At 46.3% G+C, this 23,511-nt stretch overlaps 1 protein-coding gene across 3 annotated transcripts in view; it reads left to right on the top strand.

The window, feature by feature from the left end:
- Positions 1-23,511, top strand: part of LOC311131623 (E3 ubiquitin-protein ligase SMURF2-like) — a 73,372-nt gene that overhangs the window by 37,607 nt on the left and 12,254 nt on the right. For 2 of the 3 annotated variants that reach the window (XM_084164699.1, XM_084164698.1), the window contains exons 3-11: positions 2,710-2,818; positions 6,953-7,086; positions 10,073-10,138; positions 10,643-10,727; positions 11,333-11,416; positions 12,440-12,657; positions 15,671-15,755; positions 17,059-17,217; positions 17,537-17,620. In XM_084164699.1, coding sequence (XP_084020825.1) covers positions 2,710-2,818; positions 6,953-7,086; positions 10,073-10,138; positions 10,643-10,727; positions 11,333-11,416; positions 12,440-12,657; positions 15,671-15,755; positions 17,059-17,217; positions 17,537-17,620 — 1,024 coding nt within the window. Of the gene's footprint in view, positions 1-2,670; positions 2,819-6,952; positions 7,087-10,072; positions 10,139-10,642; positions 10,728-11,332; positions 11,417-12,439; positions 12,658-15,670; positions 15,756-17,058; positions 17,218-17,536; positions 17,621-23,511 lie in introns of all 3 variants that reach the window. The other variant, XM_084164697.1, reaches the window with a different exon arrangement.

Genomic DNA, 23,511 nt, shown 5'->3' with positions numbered 1-23,511 from the left:
TTCCAGTGCTATTTCTGTTCTGCCCACCCCCCCTGTGTGTTGGGATGGGATTGTCAGCTAGCTGGCTGGCTTTGAAGCCTTCAGTAGATGGAGTCCCATAGGAGCTCAGTCTGCCTGCAGTATTGGCTGACGAATACAGATTACAGATAGAACATCTTATGCACATTGACGCTAGTCCCCAATGATATCCAATGAGGTAGAAGAGCGTCGGTGATGAGCTGGTAATGCCTGTCGTGTGCTGTTATGACTGACACAGATGAGCAACCATTAATGTAGTTTTAATGGTATTTTAATGTTTCTCAGTCATTAGGCTGACTGTGAAAGGCTACAGGTCGTAACTGTGAAGTTCCTGTATCTTACTATCTTCACATTGGCTTTATGCCAGAGGATCTGGTGAAGTTTCATATCATGGCGAGACGGAGATACTCATCACAGATAAATACCTCTGATTGAACACAAAGCACAGGCACGTCCCCATTTGTAGGCTAATTTTCATAGTGTATGATTTTGATAAAATAAAAAGAGTGAATTGGAACATTCTTTAGGCTATGCAGTTGCACATCTCCCTTGAAGCCATGTATTGGATTACTGTGGGCTTTAAGGCACCGTTTCCTGTAAATGACGCGCGCGCGCGCGCACACACACACACACACACACACACACACACACACACACACACACACACACACACACACACACACACACACACACACACACACACACACACACACACACACACACACACACACACACACACACACACACACACACACACACACACACACACACCTGCCTGCCTGCCTGCCTGCAGAGGGAAGTCCCTGCTTCCTCTGCCAGTATGGCAAAGGGGTGAATGTGACTCAACAACTTTGACCTGTGGGAGGTATCAGCCTGGAGGCACACACTCCTAACTATAGTAGTCACACACAGTATGTCATTGCTATGGAGCACAGTCAGTGTGTGTGTGTGTGTACCAGGGTTTCCGTTAGGAACATTTGGCGCCGAACAACGTGACCGGCAGGATTTTTAATTTACCGGACATCCATATGCATTGGGTGCGTAACGCATTAGGGCGTCCACCCACGGTGCTCAACATCACATTTAGATTATTGTAATTCATCTTAACAGAATAGAAAGGAGCCTGTAAAGTTGTAATAAAATAAGGTAGAATGGTGTTCGTATACCAACATGACAGGTTTTATTGAAAAGCAAAATATTACCGCTGTGTCTTCATCCCTGCTATAAATCATAAATTAATATCTTTTTTTTTTATTAAAAAATGTAGCGTAGAAGAACAAGTCGCCTACACAGTAAAACACAACTTCAAAATATCATATTTGTATAATATAATTTGCGAACGACCTGACCTATAGGCTATTTGTATGAACACTTTAATAAATAGCAAAACACAGCAATCTAGCCTTTCTAATTTAATTTAGCCTAGGCATGAACATTTTAAGTAAGCCTAATAAATAATGGCTAGAAACGATCCAGCTTTTGTCAAATTAACGTCAGATTTGACTTCGTAGCAGGTTAGGAGAACTTATGGAGCAGGTTAGGAGAATTAGGTTAAGGTTAGGAAAAGAGTTAGGGTTAGCTAAAATGCAAAACAATTCAACTTTTGACATTAATTTGACAAAAGCTGGATCCCTTCTAGTCATGGCTGTAAAACTGATGTTGGACAATCAAATTCGATATGAAAAGAAACAAAATTCGTTAAGGCTGGTTCATTGCGAGAAAGCTTATTTTACAAGGCTCCTGTGAAACAAGGCCCGCGCCATTCATTTATGAAAGCACTTGTTTCCAAAGCTCAAATTAAATCTCACTCTTTTTACAGTTCTACTGGATGATGTTAACAAATATTATGTTTATTGTAATTTGAACTATCGTGGGGTCGTGACTCGTGTCATAACTCTGTTTCCTGCCATAGGCAGTTGGCTGCCTAGTGATTGCAACATTGTAACTCTCCGATGTGAATAGTTGGCAACAATGTTTTGTTTCTAAGTGCTACGGAATAAGCACAACTGAAATGTACTAATTGTGCATGATACACATCGATATTCTAGCCTATCAATCCATTCCAAATCTTTATACTATACATGACACGGGCGGCATATGTTGATCTTGCCTAGGTTGGTAGCAGTGTGTGTGTACCGTCCATTATCAGATTTCCAAAGAGTATAATAGACAGGGGTGGAAAGAAAGACATTCCTCTGACCTGCTTGTTCAACTGCAACTACACACAATATTTCCTATTTATATGATCTTTAAATGATCCAGTGTAAATACAGGTCCATTGACAATGAATGTTTTGTATGCCACCTTATGACTCAGCTGTTGTATTTGAATACAGTTCCATAGAAACTCTATCATGTTGACGTGCACATACATATCCTGCATTTTGGCTCCAATTTCACCTATAACATATCTTCATGTTAGATAATGAACATTATTATGTGAATATAGGTTTGTTGTTAGTCAATGTTTCTATGCCCATCCGCTTGTGATTACAGTTACCTAGAAACTCATTCAGGCATACATCCTCCATTTTGGCTCCAATTGCAACATATAATCTCCATTTCATATAAACCATTTCATTTCCATGCTAGAAAAATTAACCATACTGTAAATATAGTTCCATTGACTCCATTGTTTCTATGCCATCCACAGTTGTGAATACAATCCTCCATTTTGGCTCCTCCTCCACAGGGCTGCCTGACCCCTTTGCCAAAGTGGTGGTGGATGGCTCGGGGCAATGCCACTCCACGGACACAGTGAGGAACACGCTGGACCCCAAGTGGAACCAACATTACGACCTGTAAGTTACCAGGGAAGACTCTATACTGGGTGACCGCCTGAGACCAATAAACCCTTGTTTCACCATGTATTCCTTGTTCCAGCTTGTCTCAGCAATTTATCCTTTCAGATCTACAAAAGTGCCTAGTAGGAAGTAGTAGCATAACCTCGTCCCCAGGGAGAACAGCTGGTGTGTGAGACTAAGAAAGTAGGGACTAGGGTCTGGATTAAACCACTTCCTATAATGGATGCCAAAGAACCACAGACAACTGCTAACACAACCTCCATGTTGACTATGGTTTTCAACATTATCACACTGGTCTGGTTTTATTGACTAAGCTGTGGCGTCTCCAATCTCCATGCGCTGCTATGATAAGCATGCAAGGAATGCAGCAGGTTACCCTCCCTTCCCGTGCTAATGTGCAGGAACACCCACCATAAACCATTTGAGGCCTTTTGACTGGGCTGCTGCACGCTCACTCTAAGGCTAGTCCGAAATGGCACCCTATTCCCTATGTAGTGCACAACTTTTCACTAAAGTCCTGGTCAAAAGTAGTGCACTATATAGTGACTAGGGTGCCATTTCAGACGAAACCCTAGTCTAACCATTGGGACTGTCCGACTGAAATGAGCCATGTGTTGTGAATGTTGAGCTGCAAGCTTTACATATTTCTAGGGAGTAATCACCACAGGACCCAAAGGACCTACTGGCAATGAGTTACAGGAGGGGTGAGAGAGGGAAAAGAGGGATGTAGAGGGAGGGAGCGGGAGAAGAGGAGAGGAGAGAAAGCTAGACATGAGGAGAGAGGTGTGTGTGTGTGTGTGTTACAAAGCATAGGGAAACTGTGCAGAGATATGGGGATGTGGGTGTCTTGGCACCAAACCACTATGCACAGATTGAATAATACAGGGAATGTGGGTTACATCATTAATTAGGTCCCCAAAAAAGAAAATAACAACAAAAAAAACATTACGTTTGGCACTGCAGAGGGAAGACATATTTGTCCGTCTCTCGCTGTGTGTGTGTGTATGTTTGTCCGTGTGTGTGTTTTGCATGCTTGTGTGTGTGTGCTTACACACCTGCCCCCCCCCCCATGCTTGTCTTCTTCAAACACTCTCCTCTCCACTGGTCCTGAGGGAGTCTCCCCTCTCCAGTGACCCCTGACCCCAGGGCTCACAGGAAATGGCTAACATGCCAAGGAGCACAGCCACAGATTGAGCCTTCAGCCCCAGCCCCAGCCCCAGCCTGTTGGCTGGCAGGTTGCCACTGCTCTCCACACCTCCCTCCTCCAGACCAGGCCAAGCTAAGTGCTCAGCACACAGCCAACCCAGCAGCCCACTCTCTGTGGGTCTGCTACTGTAGTGTAGTGTAACCCCCTCTGAACTACAGACCATTACAGTTACTGCAGAACACATTGTTCATCCACCCTACATGTGCACGTTCACTTCCCTTTATGGAAGGGACTGTACTGGTGTAAGAAATACACCAATCCAATGCTTTTATTTTTAAGTGCTTGGGGTTGAGTGTATGAGTGTACACTTTAAAGAAATAGGGCACAGTCAGGGAGTGTGTGACACACACAAATTGACTAGTGCTTGTGTACTGCAAAACTCAGGCTGAGTTTTGTTGTTGCAGTTTTCACTAATACAGTCAGTGATTTTGCAATTATAGCGTAACTTATGTAGCTATATGTTTGCAGACAGAGGCCATTAAACCAGAAAAGAGAGAGAAGTCAAAATATGTATTAGTTCAGACAGTGTTTGGAGCTTGAGGAGCATACAGTCTGCCTCGCTCTGTTTTCATATTCACTGCATCAACGCCTGCAGCAGGACAGGCGGCATTAGAGTACCAGGTCATGTAGCTCCCAATGTGATGCTAATGGAATGCTAATGATCTGTATATCCCTTAGGCAAGCTAGAGACGTCATGAATAGTAAAGGGCTTGTTTTAGAGCACAAGGCCCGTAAGCGCTCTCGCTGCCCTCTGTAGGAACCAATCTGGGTGTAGATGTGACCCATTTTAGCTTCACACTGTATGTTCGAGCCCTTGATCAATTTATATAGTAGAAGGTGGTATTTCATATTTCTATAGAGAAGTTAATTGATACGATTGACGGTTGTATTTTTCAGAGGCCTTGATTGGTAAAAACCCATTCACGCTCCTTCTCTCACTGCACCAACCACGCTATTCTCCTCACCAGCCTCCTCCCCTCTCTCCCTCCCTGGTTCCCTAATCGCCCGTCCCTCTCGGCCCAGGAAACCCAGAGCAGGTGGCCGCCGTGCTGTCATATCTCAGAAGGCAGAGCTGGTCTCGCCAGCCGTCAGGGGAGGAAGTGTGACAGTGTCGTCTGCCAGTCTGTCTGGGCCGTTGATTAGTCTAGATGTCTATATCTAGCCTCATTAAATTTAAACCAGTCTGAGCTGGCAGACTGGCGTGACTGGGCACCTACTGGCATGACTAAGATGTCTCCCATTGTGGCACCCCAGCTCACCAGTCACCATTAGTCACAAACCAGTGAATTGCCAAACTTGATGCATCATCAGCCTAGAAACTGATCTAAGGCCAGTTTTGAGTGTTCCACCTTAATGGTTGAGGTAAGGGATTTGGGAGAGTAAACTGATCCGAGATCTGTGACTATGGCATACTTACACCCACTGGAAATGAAGAGCTCTTCAGTCTAGCTAGACTGAGGCTCTATAAGTAATACTTACCTCATATACTGTGGTGTTATCATATAGCTATAATTAGCCGTATGCACGGACAAGTGGTTTTCCTTCTCTCTCTCTGTTTTTTTTTCTCCTCCTTCATTTACTGCGGTAAGCACTGTTCTAATCACCAGCTCTACCTGCAAAGGCAGACGGTACATGGTTTCACAAATGTGTGTGCGCGTGCTTGTGTGTGAACGTGTGTTTGTGACCGTGTGTGTGTGTGTGTGTACACGTGTGTCTTGCTCAAGTCATTTTGAGTGAGGAAATTGTGTTTACCTGTCCTCATTTTCAAAGCCCCAGACGCTAGGTCACTGTCTGTTATGCTCTCTCATTTCCCCTTAAACGCAACCTGGGTTTGAAACACACACCAAATCATGTTGTTGGCCCATGCATTATGACCACAGCATAGAGGTGGAATAACTTGGCTTAGTTTGAAGCCTTTATCCGAATCTAGATAAGACACCAGGCGGAAATTTCAACCCACAATGCAAGCAAGGCTTTTAATATAAAAAACAGATTAGATTTAATGTGCTTAGATTAAAGTTTTATTTCATTTCTGTCCATCACTCCTTTAAAGACAGAACAATGCAAAAAGACATATGCCTCTTTGGAAACATTTAATTTCTCCACAGTCATCGGTTTCCAGTGATATTAGTATCAGATATTTGAGCAGACTTGTCTATTGACAAAAGGAGACACTGAGTGAGCAAATTTTTTAACTGACTAGACATCCTCTCCCCACTCCCTATTACAGTATGGGCTATGTGCATTTTCTAGGTGCGTTCTGGGAAACCCCTCTCCTGGAAACCCTTCTCTTCATTATATATACGTACCCATTGAAGAGGGCTGAGTAGGCAGCAGTGTTGGGAAAGCTGTAATTAGACCAGTCGGTGTGTGTTTACTGTAAGTTCTGTGTGTGGGAAACTGTGGTGCAGGAGAGAGAGGGGAGACTAGGGGTTCTCTTCTCTGATTCATGATGACTAGGCTGACCTTATAGCCAGACAAGCAGCTTCATCATCGTCATCATGGACAGTTGGCACACTGTAGTTATAGAAGAGTCATTTAGACCTCATGACCCCTCCATACGTTCTCTGTGATGTGACTGCGTGTACACACTTTCTTTAGTAGGTCCTCCTCTTCAGTGGAACGTATGTAAGTGCAGGTGTGTGAATGAGATGTCCGTCTCTCCCTAATAGCTTCGCTGTTTCCCTGGGATAATGACTCAGCGCTCCAAAAGCACAGTGATGAGACGGACAGGCCCACTCAGTGTTATAAGCAATGTATTTAAAGATCTTAAATGATGCACATTAAAGAGACTGCCTCTCTCTCTCCTTTTCTCTCTCTCTCTCTCTCTCCTTCTCTCTCTCTCTCTCTCCTTCTCTCTCTCTCTTTCCTTTTCTCTCTCTCTCTCTCCTTCTGTCTCTCTCTCTCTCTTCTGTCATCCACAGGTACATTGGGAAGTCTGACTCCATCACCATCAGTGTGTGGAACCACAAGAAGATTCACAAGAAGCAGGGGGCCGGCTTCCTGGGCTGTGTCCGCCTTCTCTCCAACGCCATCAACCGCCTCAAAGACACCGGCTGTAAGTGTACTGTGTGTGTGTGTGTGTGTGTGTGTGTGCGCGCGTTCAAGCATGTATTAGAGCAAGAATGTATGTTTGCACGTGCACGTTTGAGCAAAAATGAATGTGTGTATGTGAACGTGTGAGTGTGCTTTACACAGTGCGTGTCTGTCTGGAGGTGGTCTCAGTCTAGTGTGAGACAGCAGAAAACCTCCCAACGATTACTCAAACACAGACACACATTCCCCCCTCTAGTCATCACTATTTCACTCCTATTACGCAGCGCATGGTCTGATTTATAGACCACATCAAAGACAAGACAGGCTTCTATCCTGCCCCACTGCCTAGAAGGCCCTATTACACACACACACACACACACACACACACACACACACCTGCCATTAAACCCTATTGATTGACGGCCATATGGGAGTCTGGCACTGTCGCTGTCCCACTCCCTCCCTGGGTATCAGGTGCCAGACTGGCTGGCTAGGGCACAGAGCTTGTTGGCGCTGCCTGGCCTGGTGAGACGGACGCCATCGAGAGCGGGATAGGGGACTCCTGGGATTTAGGTGTCTCGCCCATGCCTGGCGCTGCCAGCTCAAACACACTCCCCGGGGTTTCCACCTCTGTAGCGTGAAGGGAAACACACACACACACACACTCGTCCTGCTGTCTCTTCAGACACAGACTAACTGTATGTGAAGTAGACGTACTCTCTCCCTTTTCTACGCTTGCAGTGACAGCTTCTTTATGAGTACTTACTGGAAAGTGTGTTTCCTTTGTTTTACCTGGCTTGTTAGCAGTTAGCTGCTGCATTCAGACTGGGTCCCATCCCGACTGCTATCATTAGCAGTGAGCAACCATAGGTATAAAGCATTGCCTTTTTCAGCAAGCTATAACAGTCAACCGTTAAAGATGCTAGCTAGGCTGTTAAACTAGCTGTCTCCACATACAATATATTGCCTATGCTATGATGTAGGCCTGTCAAACTGCCATACCTTCCTCACCCTCCATCTATAGTATATCTGTATATCTATCTAGACCACTCAGCGGTTTTCTGCCTAAGTGGTTTAGAATAGAGGCCATAACTGGCTGTGACAATGAGAGTCCTCTAGAAAATGTCAGTCAGACAGTGTGGCACTAAAGCCAGTCAGTATGGGTCAATGCTGCTGATGTGGACAAGAAGTGGACAACAAGGGAGACAGGCTGTCGCAGGGCACCAGTCCTCACATAACCCTCCCCCCGCCTGTCTGTCTGTCTGTGGTCCAGCCACCACAGTCTCTAGGGGCCTCTTCTTCTTCTGCTGCCGCGCCGTTTCCTAACAGTCTGGCCCGGTACAGCTCTACAACTTCCTGTACTATAACTTACTGTAGCATCATACAAACACACACACGCACTGACACAAACCTCAGAGCCCTTTGTCCTAGTTACAAATTGCAGGCCTCGGGATTCTATCCTTTTGTTTTTGTCTTATTTTACCTTTGTTTATTTAAACTGGTTTTGGTGCGTCTGTGATGGCGGACAGTATGTATAGAATGTATACATGGATCAGTAATATTTGTATTATATCGGCTATGCACGGTCTGGGTGGCAAGACTTGTATACAGAGAGACATACTGTTGATACACTAGTAATTAAGCCTACATATGTTGTATAGATAGTGTCTTTTTTGTGGTAGTTTTGGTTCCCGTACCCTTTTTATTCCCCTGCTCTTTCCTTTCGTCTGAGCCTGTCTCCCCCCTCCTCCCCCTCCTCCCCTTTTCCTTTAGTTTTTTTAAAATGCACCTTAGATGTTTGCAGGCCAGGATACACTTCCACTTAGTCTCTTTTTTCCTCTTCTGAAAGCTGCTTACTATTCCAGCCTTGTAACCCTTTAGACCGCCCCTGTTTAGTCTAGACGCGTATCCGGAACAGATCCCTGATCCACAGTACAGTGCTGTCTGTCAGGAAGACACTGGTGAGCGGATGGTCTCACTACCCCGTCTCCCATAGTCTGGATACAACCTAGGGTGTACTCCCCCTGACCCAGACTAAAGAGTTAGCTAATAGGAGCTGACATTTACGTCTAGGATGAGTAGAGGGAGAGCAGCTACGGCTGATTTGGGATCAGGTCTTAACCTGCACTGTGAAATGGAGACCCCTCTACTACTGTAGGCCTCCTTCCATTGGCTGACAGTCTTGTTCACAGGCAGATTTGATGTAGTTTTCTGACTATCTTAGTCTTCATCTTTTCATATTTCTCTTGTTGTCCACGGTATGAACGTTTTCTTCCCCTCTTGTTTTGAAGGGAGAGTGGTATGTTGTATGAGGATTTTTATAAAAAAATGTAACCCTTATTTTACCAGGTAAGTTGACTGAGAACAAATTCTGATTTACAGCAACGACCAGGGAAATAGTTACAGGGGAGATGAATGAGCCAATTGGAAGCTGGGGATGATTAGGTGGCCATGATGGTATGAGGGCCAGATTGGGAATTTAGCCTGGACTCCAGGGTTAACACCCCTACGGTAAGTGTCATGGGATCTTTAGTGACCACAGAGAGTCAGGACACCAGTTTAATGTCCCTCCGAAAGACGGCACCCTACACAGGGCAATGTCCCCAATCACTGCCCTGGGGCATTGGGATCTTTTTTTGGACCAGAGGAAAGAATGCCTCCTACTGTCCCTCCAACACCACTTCCAGCAGCATCTGATCTCCCATCCAGGGACCGACCAGGACCAACCCTGCTTAGCTTCAGAAGCAAACCAGCAGTGTGATGCAGATTGGTATGCTGCTGGCTGGTATGGTGTTGCATGGGATGGTGTGGTGTTGCATGGGATGGTGTTGTTCTTGTGGTGATAACATAACGGTGTTGTAATAGCGTTGTTTGTCTTGTCCTTACTCAATACTAAGGGCAGACGGATAGAAAGCTTGTCGATATCACTTTTGAAATTCCCTTGGGGAAAAATAGAGCTTTGATAAGTTATTCTTTGCTCATTAAATTGTTCTCTTCTAACCCCACAGATCAGAGACTGGACCTGAATAAGCTGGGCCCCAATGACAACGACACAGTGAGAGGCCAGATAGTTGGTGAGTAGATCTGTGTATAGTGCTCTGAACCGCACACACACACACACACACACACACACACACAAGCACACACACACACACAAGCACGCACACACAGAAGCATGCGCACACACAAAATCAGACGTGTGGTTCTGTCTGACACAACCACAGGTCTGCTGGATGTTTCGCCACTATCATTGGTTTATCTGAAAGGAAAGCCATGTCTGTCTGAGGAGCTCGTTTCTCAGTAAAACCACCTTTGACCTCTTAGGTTTCCACAGAGTCTGTTTGCTCAACACAGACAAGATCCGGTGTCTCGATACTCTGGGTTGACCTCACCACACACTGCTTTTAGTGTTTTCCAGACGATGTGACCTGACCAGGAAGAACTCTGAGCCCTGGTTCTACTAGGGTCGAGAGTTTCCCTCGGTCAGGTTACGGTTAGGATAATCTCATTCTCATGGCCTTAGTTATACAGCATTACATGATATTGGTCTAACTGCTGCTGTTGTCTCCTGTCTCCAGTGAGTCTACAGTCCAGAGACCGTATCGGCACAGGAGGCCCCGTGGTGGACTGCAGCCGTCTGTTTGATAATGATTTACCTGATGGGTAAGGGCTCCTGATGTATCTTATGACTAAAGCTACATGATGTACCCGTTTGCGTGTATCCAATGAGCTTAAAGGCTCTGCGTGGTCAATCAAGCGTCTGCATTGGCCGTACAGCATTTACGGCGATACAGCCTCTGCAGAAGTCAGGGCATTCCATACTTCTTGCACTTTGTGTAGCAGAGCTGTTGAGCATAACTGTTGTCAAGGAAGTGAGTTTGTGTTTATACAGGACCTCCTGCCCCCACCTACCATCAACCAGTCATGTCAATGCGGCACTATACGGAGCCCTCTGCATTGTTACAAAATTTGTGAGGAGCTCGATTTGGCCTCAGCAAGCCTCCGGAGGCTCCGCAAAATGCGTCACACTCTCCGCACGGAGCCTCCGGACCGCATTGCCAGATCAAGCATAAATCCGCTACTAGATTGACATAGTTTTCTTACGTAGAGATAGTTATTTGTTATTGTATAAGGTTTAGCTTGAATGTAGATCTGAATCTAGTTGGAATAGGGGCATATTGAATCTGGTTGCAAAATGCATATGGAAATACTTGTTCCTTGGTCTGTTGCTCACTGTGTCTGTCTTCCTGTGTGTCTGTCTGTATCAGCTGGGAGGAGCGGAGGACAGCCTCTGGTCGGATCCAGTACCTAAACCACATCACACGCACCACACAATGGGAGAGGCCCACCAGGTATGTCAACACACACACACACACACACACACACACACACCTACCTTTGCACCAGATAGAATCCCCCTCGGCAGCTACTGACTCTGGAGTGCTGCCAACATCCAGCAGACCGTTTGTTCACACACTGAGTACCAAAGGTCAAATCCATCATCTGTAATTTACATAAATAGTCCAGACACTCTTTATAATACAACATTAACCTCCCTCTTCACCTCTAGCCTGTTTATTCGAATATTTTCCTTACGTTGCCCTAAAAAAGGGCACACATCCTCTCCAACTAAGTCCTAAGGGAAACAGTTGCTTATATGCCACAACACAACGTCAACAAGCTTGTCTAGTAGTATATTGTGCCTCACTGCCCCAGAAAATAGGCCATCCATGCACTATTGTAAAAGGAAAACAAAACAGTCACTGGGTAGCCTAATGAGGGAGTTCCTATCAATTTCCTGAAAGGCTCAGCCCCCTAAATAGGGCCAGCCAGGTTTGGCTTGGCCCACCTTTCTCCTGGAACAACTGTCGCCTTCCTTACAGGGCACCCGTATCAGTGGAGCCGATAGGGAAGTAAGCAAATAAATTACTGCTCTGGAGCTGGCCTTCCTATTTTGCTTTAAGCGGGCTGGGGAGGGGGAGGGGTGTGCTGTTGGATGGTGGGATTGGGTTAGGGGAGAGGAGGTGGGTGAGGCAGGGGTTAAGGCGGGGTTGGGGGGGTTTGTCGAAGGAGATAACCAAGGCGTCAGTGGCCCTGGATGGCCAGACAAAGTGGTCTGGGGGAGTGGAGGGGGGCTCTCTCTCTCTCGTGTCTCCTCTCCTTTACTCCCTCCCCTTTGACCAGTCGTCTTATCAGTTGTTTTCCTGCCACTCATAGACTGCCACTGAGACACACACACAGGCAGGGGGACGAACACAGTCCGACACCGTCACACACACACACACACACACACACACACACACAAACAATGCCCCATCAAATGTGCACACTTACTTAGATATTATCTCAACCTCTGTGTCCCCCCTCCTTTCCAGGCCGGCGTCTGAGTACTCCAGCCCCTCCGGGCGGCCCCTCAGCTGCGTGGTGGATGAGAACACGCCGGTCATGACCCCCAACGGGGCGGCCATCGGTGTGCTGCCCAGCAGTGGCAGTGACCCGCGGGTCCAGGAGAGACGCGTCCGCTCCCAGAGACACAGGAACTACATGAGCAGGACCCACCTCCACACCCCGCCGGACCTGCCAGAGGGATACGGTGAGACACACTAAAAAAACGAACATACTTGCATACAAAGACCTGCATACAAACATATACACTAACGCACACATTCATGTATAAACATTAATTTTCACACAGCCTGACCTGCCTGGGGGATATGGTGGTCAAGTGATGTGGTTACAGAAACACACACACGCACGTACGCACGCGCGCGCACACACACACACACACACACACACACAGAAACACACACACACACACACACACACTAGCCTACAAACCCGCATAAACCTACCCAAGGGATATGGAAAGGGCAGAGGACAGGGGTGCACTCAGACACACACAACACCCTCTGCCTAACCTACCTAAGGGATATGTGTACAGTTACTCATTATCGGGAAGAGCGAGACACATGGTAGCTCACTCAGCCAGCATGATGTGCCAAAGGCTTCTGTAAGCACAGTCACATGCTTACATAAACACACATACACACACCTCAACTGACCTGACTCAGAGTTACAGTGAGCAGGTCACACACACATGAACACGCACACACACACCGTAATTCTCAGTGAAAGGAATTAGTGGACCTTGCAGTATCCATGTAGCAGGGTAATACCAGGTCAAACATGGCTTTGTTATCAGCCTTTGAGAGTGTAGTACAGCAATCTCCCTGCTGCTACAACCACAGCCTTCACCCCTTCCTCCCTGTCTCTCTAGATCCCCTCTGTCCCTCCCTGCTTTTCTCAGCTCCCTCCCTCTCTCTCCTTCCTTCCCTCCCTCGCTCAGCTCCCCTCTTCCCACAGCACCACATCATGACAGCTGCAATCATCGCAGGCCCCTCCTCTTCTCTCCTCACCCCTCCCCTCTCCTCTCCCCCTCTTCTCTCCTCTCTTCCCCATGTTTGCGAATACTTCCCAGCGCTCTGAAATGTTCTCGCAGTGCCGAGTGATATTCCCACAGAGGAGGGACGGAGAGAGGAAGGTAGAGAAAGATAGATGGCAAGAGAGGGGGAGCGGTGGAAAGATGGGGGGGGGGGGAGCGGGTAAAAAGATGGGGGGGAGAGGGGGACAGATGGGGGGGAGCGGGTAACAGATGGGGGGGAGCGGGGGAAAGAGGGGGGGAGTGGGGGACAGATGGGGGGGAGCGGGGGAAAGATGGGGGGAGCAAGAGAGGGGGAGGGGAGCAATTGAGGGGAAGGGAGAGAGAGAACATTTCCCCCATGTGGAGGACAGGAAAGGGTGCATTTGAGGGGAACTGTTTTTCATTTGTGTGTTTTTGGTCAACCCCAAGTCTGCCCTTGTCAAAGTGTCAGATATTATTATTGTTCCCGCTGTACAGCCTCAGCAGATGGAAAGTATTACATACATTATGCAATATGATTTAACTACTACAGGCTGGTGGTTGCTAGGCTGTTGCTATGGATTGCTGCTATTTCGAGCACCCCATGCACACAGTTTTGGACCAGTTTGACTTTCACAGCCAGAGACCAACACACAGTTAATTTATGTATATAATAGCTTATTTGCTAGTAGTCTCGTCCGCCAGCTGATTCTCTCTCTCTCTGTATATGTGGTAGCGGTTAGCCTGAGGACGAGATTAATTTGATAGGGACAGATACAATTAAAAACATTGACACATTGGATGTCAACAGTCAAGTATATTGCACCATTATTAATATACTGTAGCAATGCACTAATTTACAATACCAGCCCACCAGTCACCATAATCTCCCTGTTCTGTGGAAGTTCCCCATCCTCTATTTCTACCTCTATTCTTATATACAACACAACTTACATTTTAGTCATTTAGCAGACGCTCTTATCCAGAGCGACTTACAGTTAGTGAGTGCATACATTTATTTATTATATATTATTTTTTATTTTTCCACACTGGCCCCCCGTGGGAATCGAACCCACAACCCTGCCGTCGCAAGCGCCATGCTCTACCAACTGAGCTACACAGGGCCCATTCTAACTTAGCAACTGTATTAATTATGAGTATACACTGAGTATAACAAACATTCGTCGGGGCATGGAGATGTCGAAAGCGTTCCACGGGGATGCTGGCCCATGTTGACTCCAATGCTTCACACAGTTGTCACGTTGGCTGGATGTCCTTTGGGTGGTGGACCATTCTTGATACACACAGGAAACGGTTGAGCGTGAAAAACCCAGCAGCGTTACAGTTCTTGACACAAACCGGTGCACCCGGCACCTCCTACCATACCCCGTTCAAAGGCACTTCATTCTTTTGTCTTGCCCATTCACCCTCTGAATGGCACACATACGCAATCCATGTCTCAAGGCTTAAAGAATTGTTCTTTAACCGGTCTCCTCCCCTTCATTTACACTGATTGAAGTGGATTTAACAAGTGACATCAATAAGGGATCATAGCTTTCACCTGGATTCACCTGGTCAGTCTATGTCATGGAAAGAGCAGGTGTTCTTAATGGTTTGTACACTCAGTGTATATCTCCTGCAGAGCTCTTGGGCCTCTCAGTGCTGAACTGAATAAACTCAAGGTTCAACACTGAGCTCTGTAGAAGAACTGAACCAGAGAGTCTGTGAAGGAAATTATAAGGGTGGTGATGAATGCCATTCAGTTAGAATGGCGGTGATCCATGCCCCTGAAAATGCCCAGTGTGCTTGGCAGAGGTGACTCACTTAAGGCCAGAGGGCATTTTTCTCATTAGACTCAGTCTCTGACTCTGACCAGTTGGGTGTGGCTTCCAAAAACTGAGGGAGTGAGAGGTGAGAGAGCTGGGTGGGATATGTGTTGTGTCAGAAGGAAATGGAGGGTTAATGGGGATGAATGAGGGACTACATGTGCAGGAAAGAGTCACACATACACACCGGTGCCTTGTCGCCGTCAGTGCACACATACCGGGTGGTACACATACACTTGGTGTCCTGTCCATATTTTTAGAACATAAATACTCATTTGTGTGCCATTTTAAGTTGAAAGAATTGAAGAAAAAAAGAGTGTTCCATTTAAGATTCCCTCTGCTTTTCTCACGGTGTTGTCTTTCTGTGTCCCCGCTCACAGAGCAGAGAACCACCCAGCAGGGCCAGGTGTACTTCCTCCACACCCAGACAGGCGTCAGCACATGGCACGACCCCCGAGTGCCCAGGTACAGTCTGCTATGAACACTCACACTCACCTCTCTCTCTCTCTCTCTCTCTCTCTCTCTCTCTCTCTCTCTCTCTCTCTCTCTCTCTCTCTCTCTCTCTCTGTCTCTCTGTCTTTCTCTCTCTCTCTCTCTCTCTCTCTCTCTCTCTCTCTCTCTCTCTCTCTCTCTCTCTCTCTCTCTCTCTCTCTCTCTCTCTCTCTCTCTCTCTCTCTCTCTCTATTAGCTTTATTGGCATGACATAACAATGTACAAATTGCCAAAGCTTACTTTGGAGATTTACAATATTAACATAATTAAAATAATAATAATCAATATTGTCAATGGGACAACAATAATCAAGTTTCAAAATAACCATACATATAACAATCTCTTTCTCTTTCACTGTCTCTCCCTCTCTGTCGTGCTCTCTCTGTCACTCCCTCTCTCCTCTCCAAGCAGACTTCCTTGTTTCAGTCCGTTTTCTTCTGTTTGGTGCCTAATGAACACAACCCTGCTTGTGTACCCTGACCTTTCCTCACCTTCCGTAACTGTTTTGCACAAAGGTTCAATTGAACACTCCACTGAGTATTTCTTGTTCATTGATGCGCTAATACACAAGCACAGCGATTTATCCCAAATAATTACCATATTGAAGTATTGATCTTCAGAGATTCTATGTCCGTAAGATTGAACCTTGAATCATGGTAATTTGGCCCAGAACGCTTTACAAACACCCATTATGTCATGAAACCGCTTAGCCAGGCAGCATGTGCAGACTGTTTTAGTGATGAGTCCTTAGTGGACAGTTAAAACATCCCACTTCAGGGTTTAGGTTTCAACAGAAAATAATGTAGGTCTATGGGGGATTAGAGAGAGATAGGGAATTATTGGAATTTATTCAAGTGTTTTCTCAGATGTTTTGCGATCGATCCAACTCTGTTGAGTTGAATTTAGGCACGCCTCTGGGATGTCCTTTTTATACTTAGAAGAAAAGATTGTTGTATACTTGGAAAAGAGAATTTGCACTCAATAATCCTACCTAACTGGTAGAATAAATATGGATAACAATAGTGGCTGTGCTTACAAGTCGATGTGTACTATAATAGCCTGGTTCTTACACTATAAAATATAATATACTCTCATTAACCTAGATGATTAATACTTAATAAAGTATAATGATAATAATAGTTGTAAATACTGCATTATTATGCTCATTGTGTTATACCCTTGTTGTTTTAGCATCCTATGTTGAGTGAGCAATGGGGTTATGTGGTTATGGTTTAGTTGTGTTCATGGTCTCCTGTGGTCCTATTTTCTTGCCCAGGGATCTGAGCAACGTCAACTGTGAGGAGCTGGGTCCTCTGCCGCCGGGCTGGGAGATCCGCAACACGGCAACGGGACGCGTCTACTTTGTGGACCACAACAACCGAACCACGCAGTTCACCGACCCGCGCCTCTCCGCCAACCTCCACCTGGTCCTCAAGTGAGTGCAAACACTGTCACTGTTTCAGGCTGTGACCTTTGACTCGAGCAGGGGTCTTTACTTCTAATCTAGTGGTCTACTCAGGTGTTTTGTTGTAACTGAAAACACTGGGGTTGCTTATTTTCTAGATCACAGTAAAATGTCATGGTAGCAGAAATGTTGAGGAAGAATTCTACCTGCTGCTAGTGAATCCGTCTGCTGTGTGATAGCCCAAGGTCTTTTTGTACTATTTTATCTCACTGTTGTTTTGTTGCTCTCTCTCGCGCTCGCTCTCTCTCTTTCTCTTTCTATCTCTCTCTCTCCCTCTTTTCCTCCCTAGTCCAAACGGCCCTGGTCCAAACGGCCCTGGTCCAAACGGTTCCCGCGTGGCCATGGAGAGCCAAAGCCAGAACACTAACCTCAGGTAACCCTCCACCCTACACACACACACACACACACACACACACACACACACACACACACACACACACTCTTCAGGGGGTGACACACAACGACACTGACACACACCACTCAACCAGACACAAGTGTGTGCAAACTCGGCAACCTTTCACCACACACACACACACACACTGACACACACACACTGACACACACACATCACGACAGCAGCGTAAGTTCAGGCTGAAAAAAACGCTGACACGTGTGACCCTACCAGTGGGCCGTCTGTGTGTGTAGCTTCGCCACTGTTGATTTTCACGTATGCCATTCAGGTTCACCAAACACACACACACTCCTGGCTGTCTGTCTGTGCGCAAACAGTCGTGAGTGAGCTGCCTCAGCTGAACCACAGGTAGTGGCATGCCATTAAAGGCCTCTGGGCTGGAGCCATCCCACTACTGAGGAAACTCACTGTAATGTGGATCAGATGCTGCTAGGCTAGAGATCTCTCTGCAGAAAGCCAGCAGGTAGGTGTGTGTGTGTCGTGTCGTGTCGTGTGTGCATGCTGGTATCCCCCCCCCTCTGAGCAGCTGTTCAAACACCAGTCGTGTACCGTGCGCCCCAGTGGAACGGTCCAGTTATCACGCTATTACCCACGCTGCTTTGCACACAGTAAGATGGACAAGGAGGGAGCAGGTGAAGGGACTGTTTATTTTATTTGGCAGTAGCTAAACCCCGTTTGGAACGAGGTAAATCTAAGCTATGATATAGGGAGCTTGAATTTCTTGTCTTCCATAAAGAATATGTGTAATTTTACTTTTAATATTATTATTTTTTTAAAATAAGAATTCTCAGTCGAAACCTTGCAATAACAGCGCCTGGCACGAGATGCGTGTTTGTGAAATCAACATCTGGTCGTTCGGCACGAATAGTATCCATATGTGTCAAAATGGCCGCCGGTAGGGGAGCTAGCTTAGTGAGTTTACGGTGATGCACAACGCTGTCTTATTCCCTTTCGAGGGCAATATTTGCACCACACTGAAAGAAGCTGCTTTTGGATACTTGGAATGTCGTTTTTATTCACAGATGAGGGAAAAGTAAAGCAATGCAAACCAAAGTAATAAACTACCACATATTGTAGACTTGCATAATATACATTTGGTGGCAGCAGTCGGCTCCAATAGTGTCTTATTTAATTGGCTATGTTTAGGCCTTTGTTGTACCTCAAAGTGTGTTACATCACTAGTCACTACCCTACTGTATTCTAGTGTTTAGTGCTGTTTAGTATTTTTAAAAGACACCAAATACTGTTAGAGAGCTGTCTGTGTAGCTGTGGAAGTAGATACAAGTAGGGATAAGCACCTGTGTGCTGAGCACAGGTGTGTTAGTGTGTGTGTGTGTGTGTATGTTAATGTGTGTTAGTGTGTGTGTGCTGAGCACAGGTGTGTTAATGTGTGTGTGTGTGTGTGTGTGTGTGTGTGTGTGTGTATGTGTGTGTTACTTTTCTCCTCAGATGGCAGTTAGTCAGGAGCCAATCGTCTCTCTCCCTGGAATTTAACCCCCAGACTACTAGTGTACACTCCATTTAAGCAATGCTACAATGCGGCAACATTTCTTCCACCCCCTCAGTCAGTACCCTTCTATGAAGACACAATTTTCTATATTTTATTGCTTTGTTGGCACTCGCACAATCGTGTTTTATTGGGTATTAAAAGCATTTAGCAGAACATGGACATCTTGTTTGATTGTTGACTGGTTCTAAGCCGGAACTATAAACAGTCCTTATTGACTGAAAAACAGGCAAGTAAACAGACCAAGTGAGACCAGATGATGCAGCTGATAGAAGCATTGTCTGGGGAGCAGAGTGAGTTATCTGTGACCGGGAGGGAGGACAAAGTGTGTGTGAACCCTGTTTTAAGAATTGAGTGTGTGTTTGCACAATTATGTGTGAGTTTATGATGGTGTGTGTATGCATGTTTACGTGTGTGTGTGTGTCACCCCCTCCAAACATTGAGGGCTCCCCTGGCTCCAGTAACACCCCTACTGGCCCATCCCAGAAAGCTCTGCTCTGAGCTGCTGGAAAACATATTAGCTAGCTAGCCTAGCCTAGCGGTGCTGCAGCCAGGCCTGGCCTGCCATCAGCAGCACATCTGTCTTCGATCAGCCCCAGGATTTCAGAATATTTCACCCAACAAACCGCCGTGGCCCACAACACGCTTGATAAATGTTTTTTGCGGGGATTCCTTGGGCCATTTAATTTTGTTTCAGAGAGGACATGCTGTAGATGATGACCTCACCATAAGTGTTACCTCACTGTTAAAGACTGTGTGGTGACAGTATGCTGTGTTGCAGTGTGTGTGACCCCTAGAAAAACGGAAAGGTACAGAGTCCCTAGCTAATGCTGCTATGGTTTTTGATTGAGGTTTCGAGTTCTTATTTGATTCCATGTAAGGCAAAGGTAGGAAAATAGCCTGACCACTTATTGGCGTGTTTAACATAGGATTTTGTCATTATCGCTACGTTGTCACACTTTACAAGGCTGGAAAGAAGTTGGAAAGGAAGGAATTCAATGCATAGTTGTATACCAGACAGAGGGAGAGATTTAGAGAATGAGAGAGCGCGAGAGAAAGAAGGATGTGGAAGGAGAGGAATGTGAGAGTTATGCGCCAAAGTGCAGACTACTGTTCTGCAATGAGGTTCCTCTCTTCCCTTTCTTCTCGCTCTTTCTCTCTCCTCTTTCTTTCACTCCTGCGTTCTCCACCCTACCTAGACTAGTGGCCAGGAAATGAAGGGATGCTGTAGTGGAGAGCGAGTGAGTGGAGGAGAAAAGGAGAAAGAGGAATGGAGAGAGTAAGGGGTAGAATAAGATGTGATTTGTGAGAGAGAGAGGTAGTGGTAATAGAGGTGTGATTGGATGTGGAGGAAAGGGATAGGGAGTGAATGAAAGGAGGAGAGTAATGGAGGAATGAAAGAAGAGTGATGGAGAAGAGTAGAAAGATGGAGAGATGAATTCATTTAAATCAGATAATCAAAAAGACTGAGATGACAGACTAACCCACTGCTAGTGGTTTGGGGGTCAGTGGGATAGAAAGATAATCGATAGAATAGAGAAAAAAATAGATTATATTTCTATGATCAGGTGGAGTGGCATTTGCCTGCTGTTTTGTCAACACAGCACCGACCGTTTTTTTTAATTTGACTGGCTGGTTCAGCCTCAGACTGGAAAATACCTTCAGACTGCTAGTCTCACACATCCACATTGCTGTGGTCTGCACTCAGCCACAGTGTCTCTGTCGCTCACATGTATATTTCTGCAGCATTACGTCAATGTCTGCGTTATATTTTTCAAGCAAGTCGTTTATATTTGGTGCGCATGAGGCGTTGAACTTACCTGGTGAAATGAAGGCGAGTGAATGAATAAAATAATTGTCTTTATAAGCGATCTTTATATATTTGAAGTTAATGTTTTGTGTTTTCTTTGTGTCACAGTGTGTGGCATATAGATGCATTTGTATGTCACCTAAATACTGTAAACGTCCTGTCTGTAAACAGAGCGTTATATTGTCAGGGTCTTTATGTATTTTTAGTTTCATGTTTTGTTTGTGTCTTTGGCGCATAGATGCATTTTATGTAGCCTAAATACTACAAACATCCTGTCTGTAAGCAGTGTTATTGTCAGTGTCTATGGGGGCTCTGATTGAGTGTCAGACAGTGAGGCAGCCCCAGGCTTGTGAAAGCTACCTTTGTGGGGCTAGGGTAGTCCTTGGATGACTTGGATGTGCAATACTTCCCTTGTCTTCCCTTAGGGAGAACTTAGCCATCCATTCCCATTCACTGCCAATGGGAACATCTCCCCTCCTTTCCGGAGCCAGGGAAGATGATTGAGGGTTGACCTCCAGCGCCACGGCACGCCACACACACTCTCCTTTGTGGGTAGTAGTCAGCACGGCAGCGCCGCTTGGACGACCCTTGGCGGCCTTCTCCCCACTGTTCACACCAAGTGTAAAGGGCCAGGGAGAGAGAGGTTATAGCGGGCTAGTGCTCCCAGCACCCGCCAGCGCCAGGCTCAATAAAGGAGCTTTTGATTCGCTGGGACCTCTGTACCGAACCTGTGCCAACTTCATGATCGTGACCGCTTCGGTCCAGCGAATTCTGTTCTGGCAACGCTCGCTCTCGCCTCGCCTTGTTCTCCTACCTTGGAATAACAATAATACTCCTAGATTGAATTTGAAAGTTTGTCTTTCTACCCGGATAGTCGTATTTCATCGAGCCCCGTCCCAGAAAGGAACCCTCGACTCTTTCCCCTCGTGTGTCTCCGTGCCAGAGTGATTTTTGACTGAGCCGCACTTGTACTTCTATATTTACAGTTAGAAATATGCCGAGGTCATTCCGAATTGGGAACCCGAGACGGCGAAATATGCGAAACTTATTTTTAATTACACCGTGCCCTGGACGAAAACGCTCAAATGATGCTTTATTATATGGTTCAAGGGCTTCCCAACCCGAGCCAAGAGAAACTCATTCCATTTTGTTTAAGGGCCTCTTTTCCGTGTGTGTCTTCCTAAAGTGGTTTTCAGCCCTGCGAGCCGAGCCTTACCCTCACTTTGACATGGAAGGGCCTCGACACTGCCAATAAAATAAATACCAGCTGACTTGATTATACAGGGATACCGACCAGCGGAACACTGGGCCCGTTTAGTTTGGAGAACTCCAAATATAACACTTATTTTTTTCCCACCCCTGAAGAATGAGGGAGTGACGGGGTGAACGAGGGTGTGTGAGAAAGTGTGTGGGTGGCTATGTTCTGTTCTGTCTGTGGCCTCCCCTCTCAGACACAGGTTTAAAGAACTTCCTCTCTGTGAACCACAACTGTACTTCTACTGGACAGTAGGTCCTTTTATTAGGAGCTCCGTCTTCTGTATAGTACTGTCCTGTTGGAAACTCTGGCCCTTTTTTTTGTTGTTGAGTGAATTGTGTTTTTACGAGGCCCATCCAGGCATGTAACCATCCCATACGGGCATAGATTGACGTGGGTACAGGGCCAGGGCAGCGGTGGCCCCAGCCGCGGTTAGCCAGGGGCAGGGTGGCAGAGGGCAGCGACGAAGGCGCCAGTTTCACTTTGAAGGCGCTTTGAGGCTTTAAAGGGAAACGGAGGTGTCTTACCAAGCGAAGCTTGCATATTTAATTAGTCTGCCAGCACCGAATGAGAGGGAAGGAGAGAATGAGGTGGCGGAGGGCAAAAGGCAGACAGACCACAACTCCCTCTCGTCTACCACGAGCTGAGAGCCCAGAGGCGCCAGCCACCAGCACCTCACAGCTCACAACACTTGGCCTTTGTGTGCATCTCTTTTTCTTCTCTCTCTTTCTTTCTTTTTATTTCTTTCTTTCTCTTTCTCTTGGCCCTGTGGTAATATCACCTTGACGTGCAGTGAAGTCCCAGTCTAGCCAAAGATCTAGTTCAGATTGACTCTGAGATTTGGGGAGGAGAAATAGCAGAGGGGGGGTTCTATAAAGTTCCAGTTAAAGGGCTTGTCGGAAGTCCTAAGGTTTCCCTGAAGGGGTTCTTTTGAACACGTGCACTTTTAACCCCGTATTCTCCACAGTCCACACCACCTCTCTCTCTTTCTCGCTCTCTAAATTCAAATAAGCTGCATTGCCATTAAAGGAGCAGTCCACTATTGCCAAAACAATACACAATAGAGAGAGAGAAAGATAGTGTTAATCATTTCATACCATATTTTTATAATTGTCTTGTGTTTGATGACTCCCGAGTGACGCAGTGATCTAAGGCACTACATCGCAGTGCTAGCTGTGCCACTAGAGATCCTGGTTCGAATCCAGGCTCTGTCGTAGCCGGCCGCGACCGGGAGACCCATGGGGCGGCGCACAATTGGCCCAGCGTCGTCCAGGGTAGAG

This window comes from Coregonus lavaretus (assembly GCF_964263955.1).
Source record: "Coregonus lavaretus genome assembly, chromosome: 6".
NCBI lineage: Eukaryota > Metazoa > Chordata > Actinopteri > Salmoniformes > Salmonidae > Coregonus > Coregonus lavaretus.
Note: the sequence above shows the minus strand (reverse complement) of the source record. Positions and strands in the feature narration are given on the sequence as shown.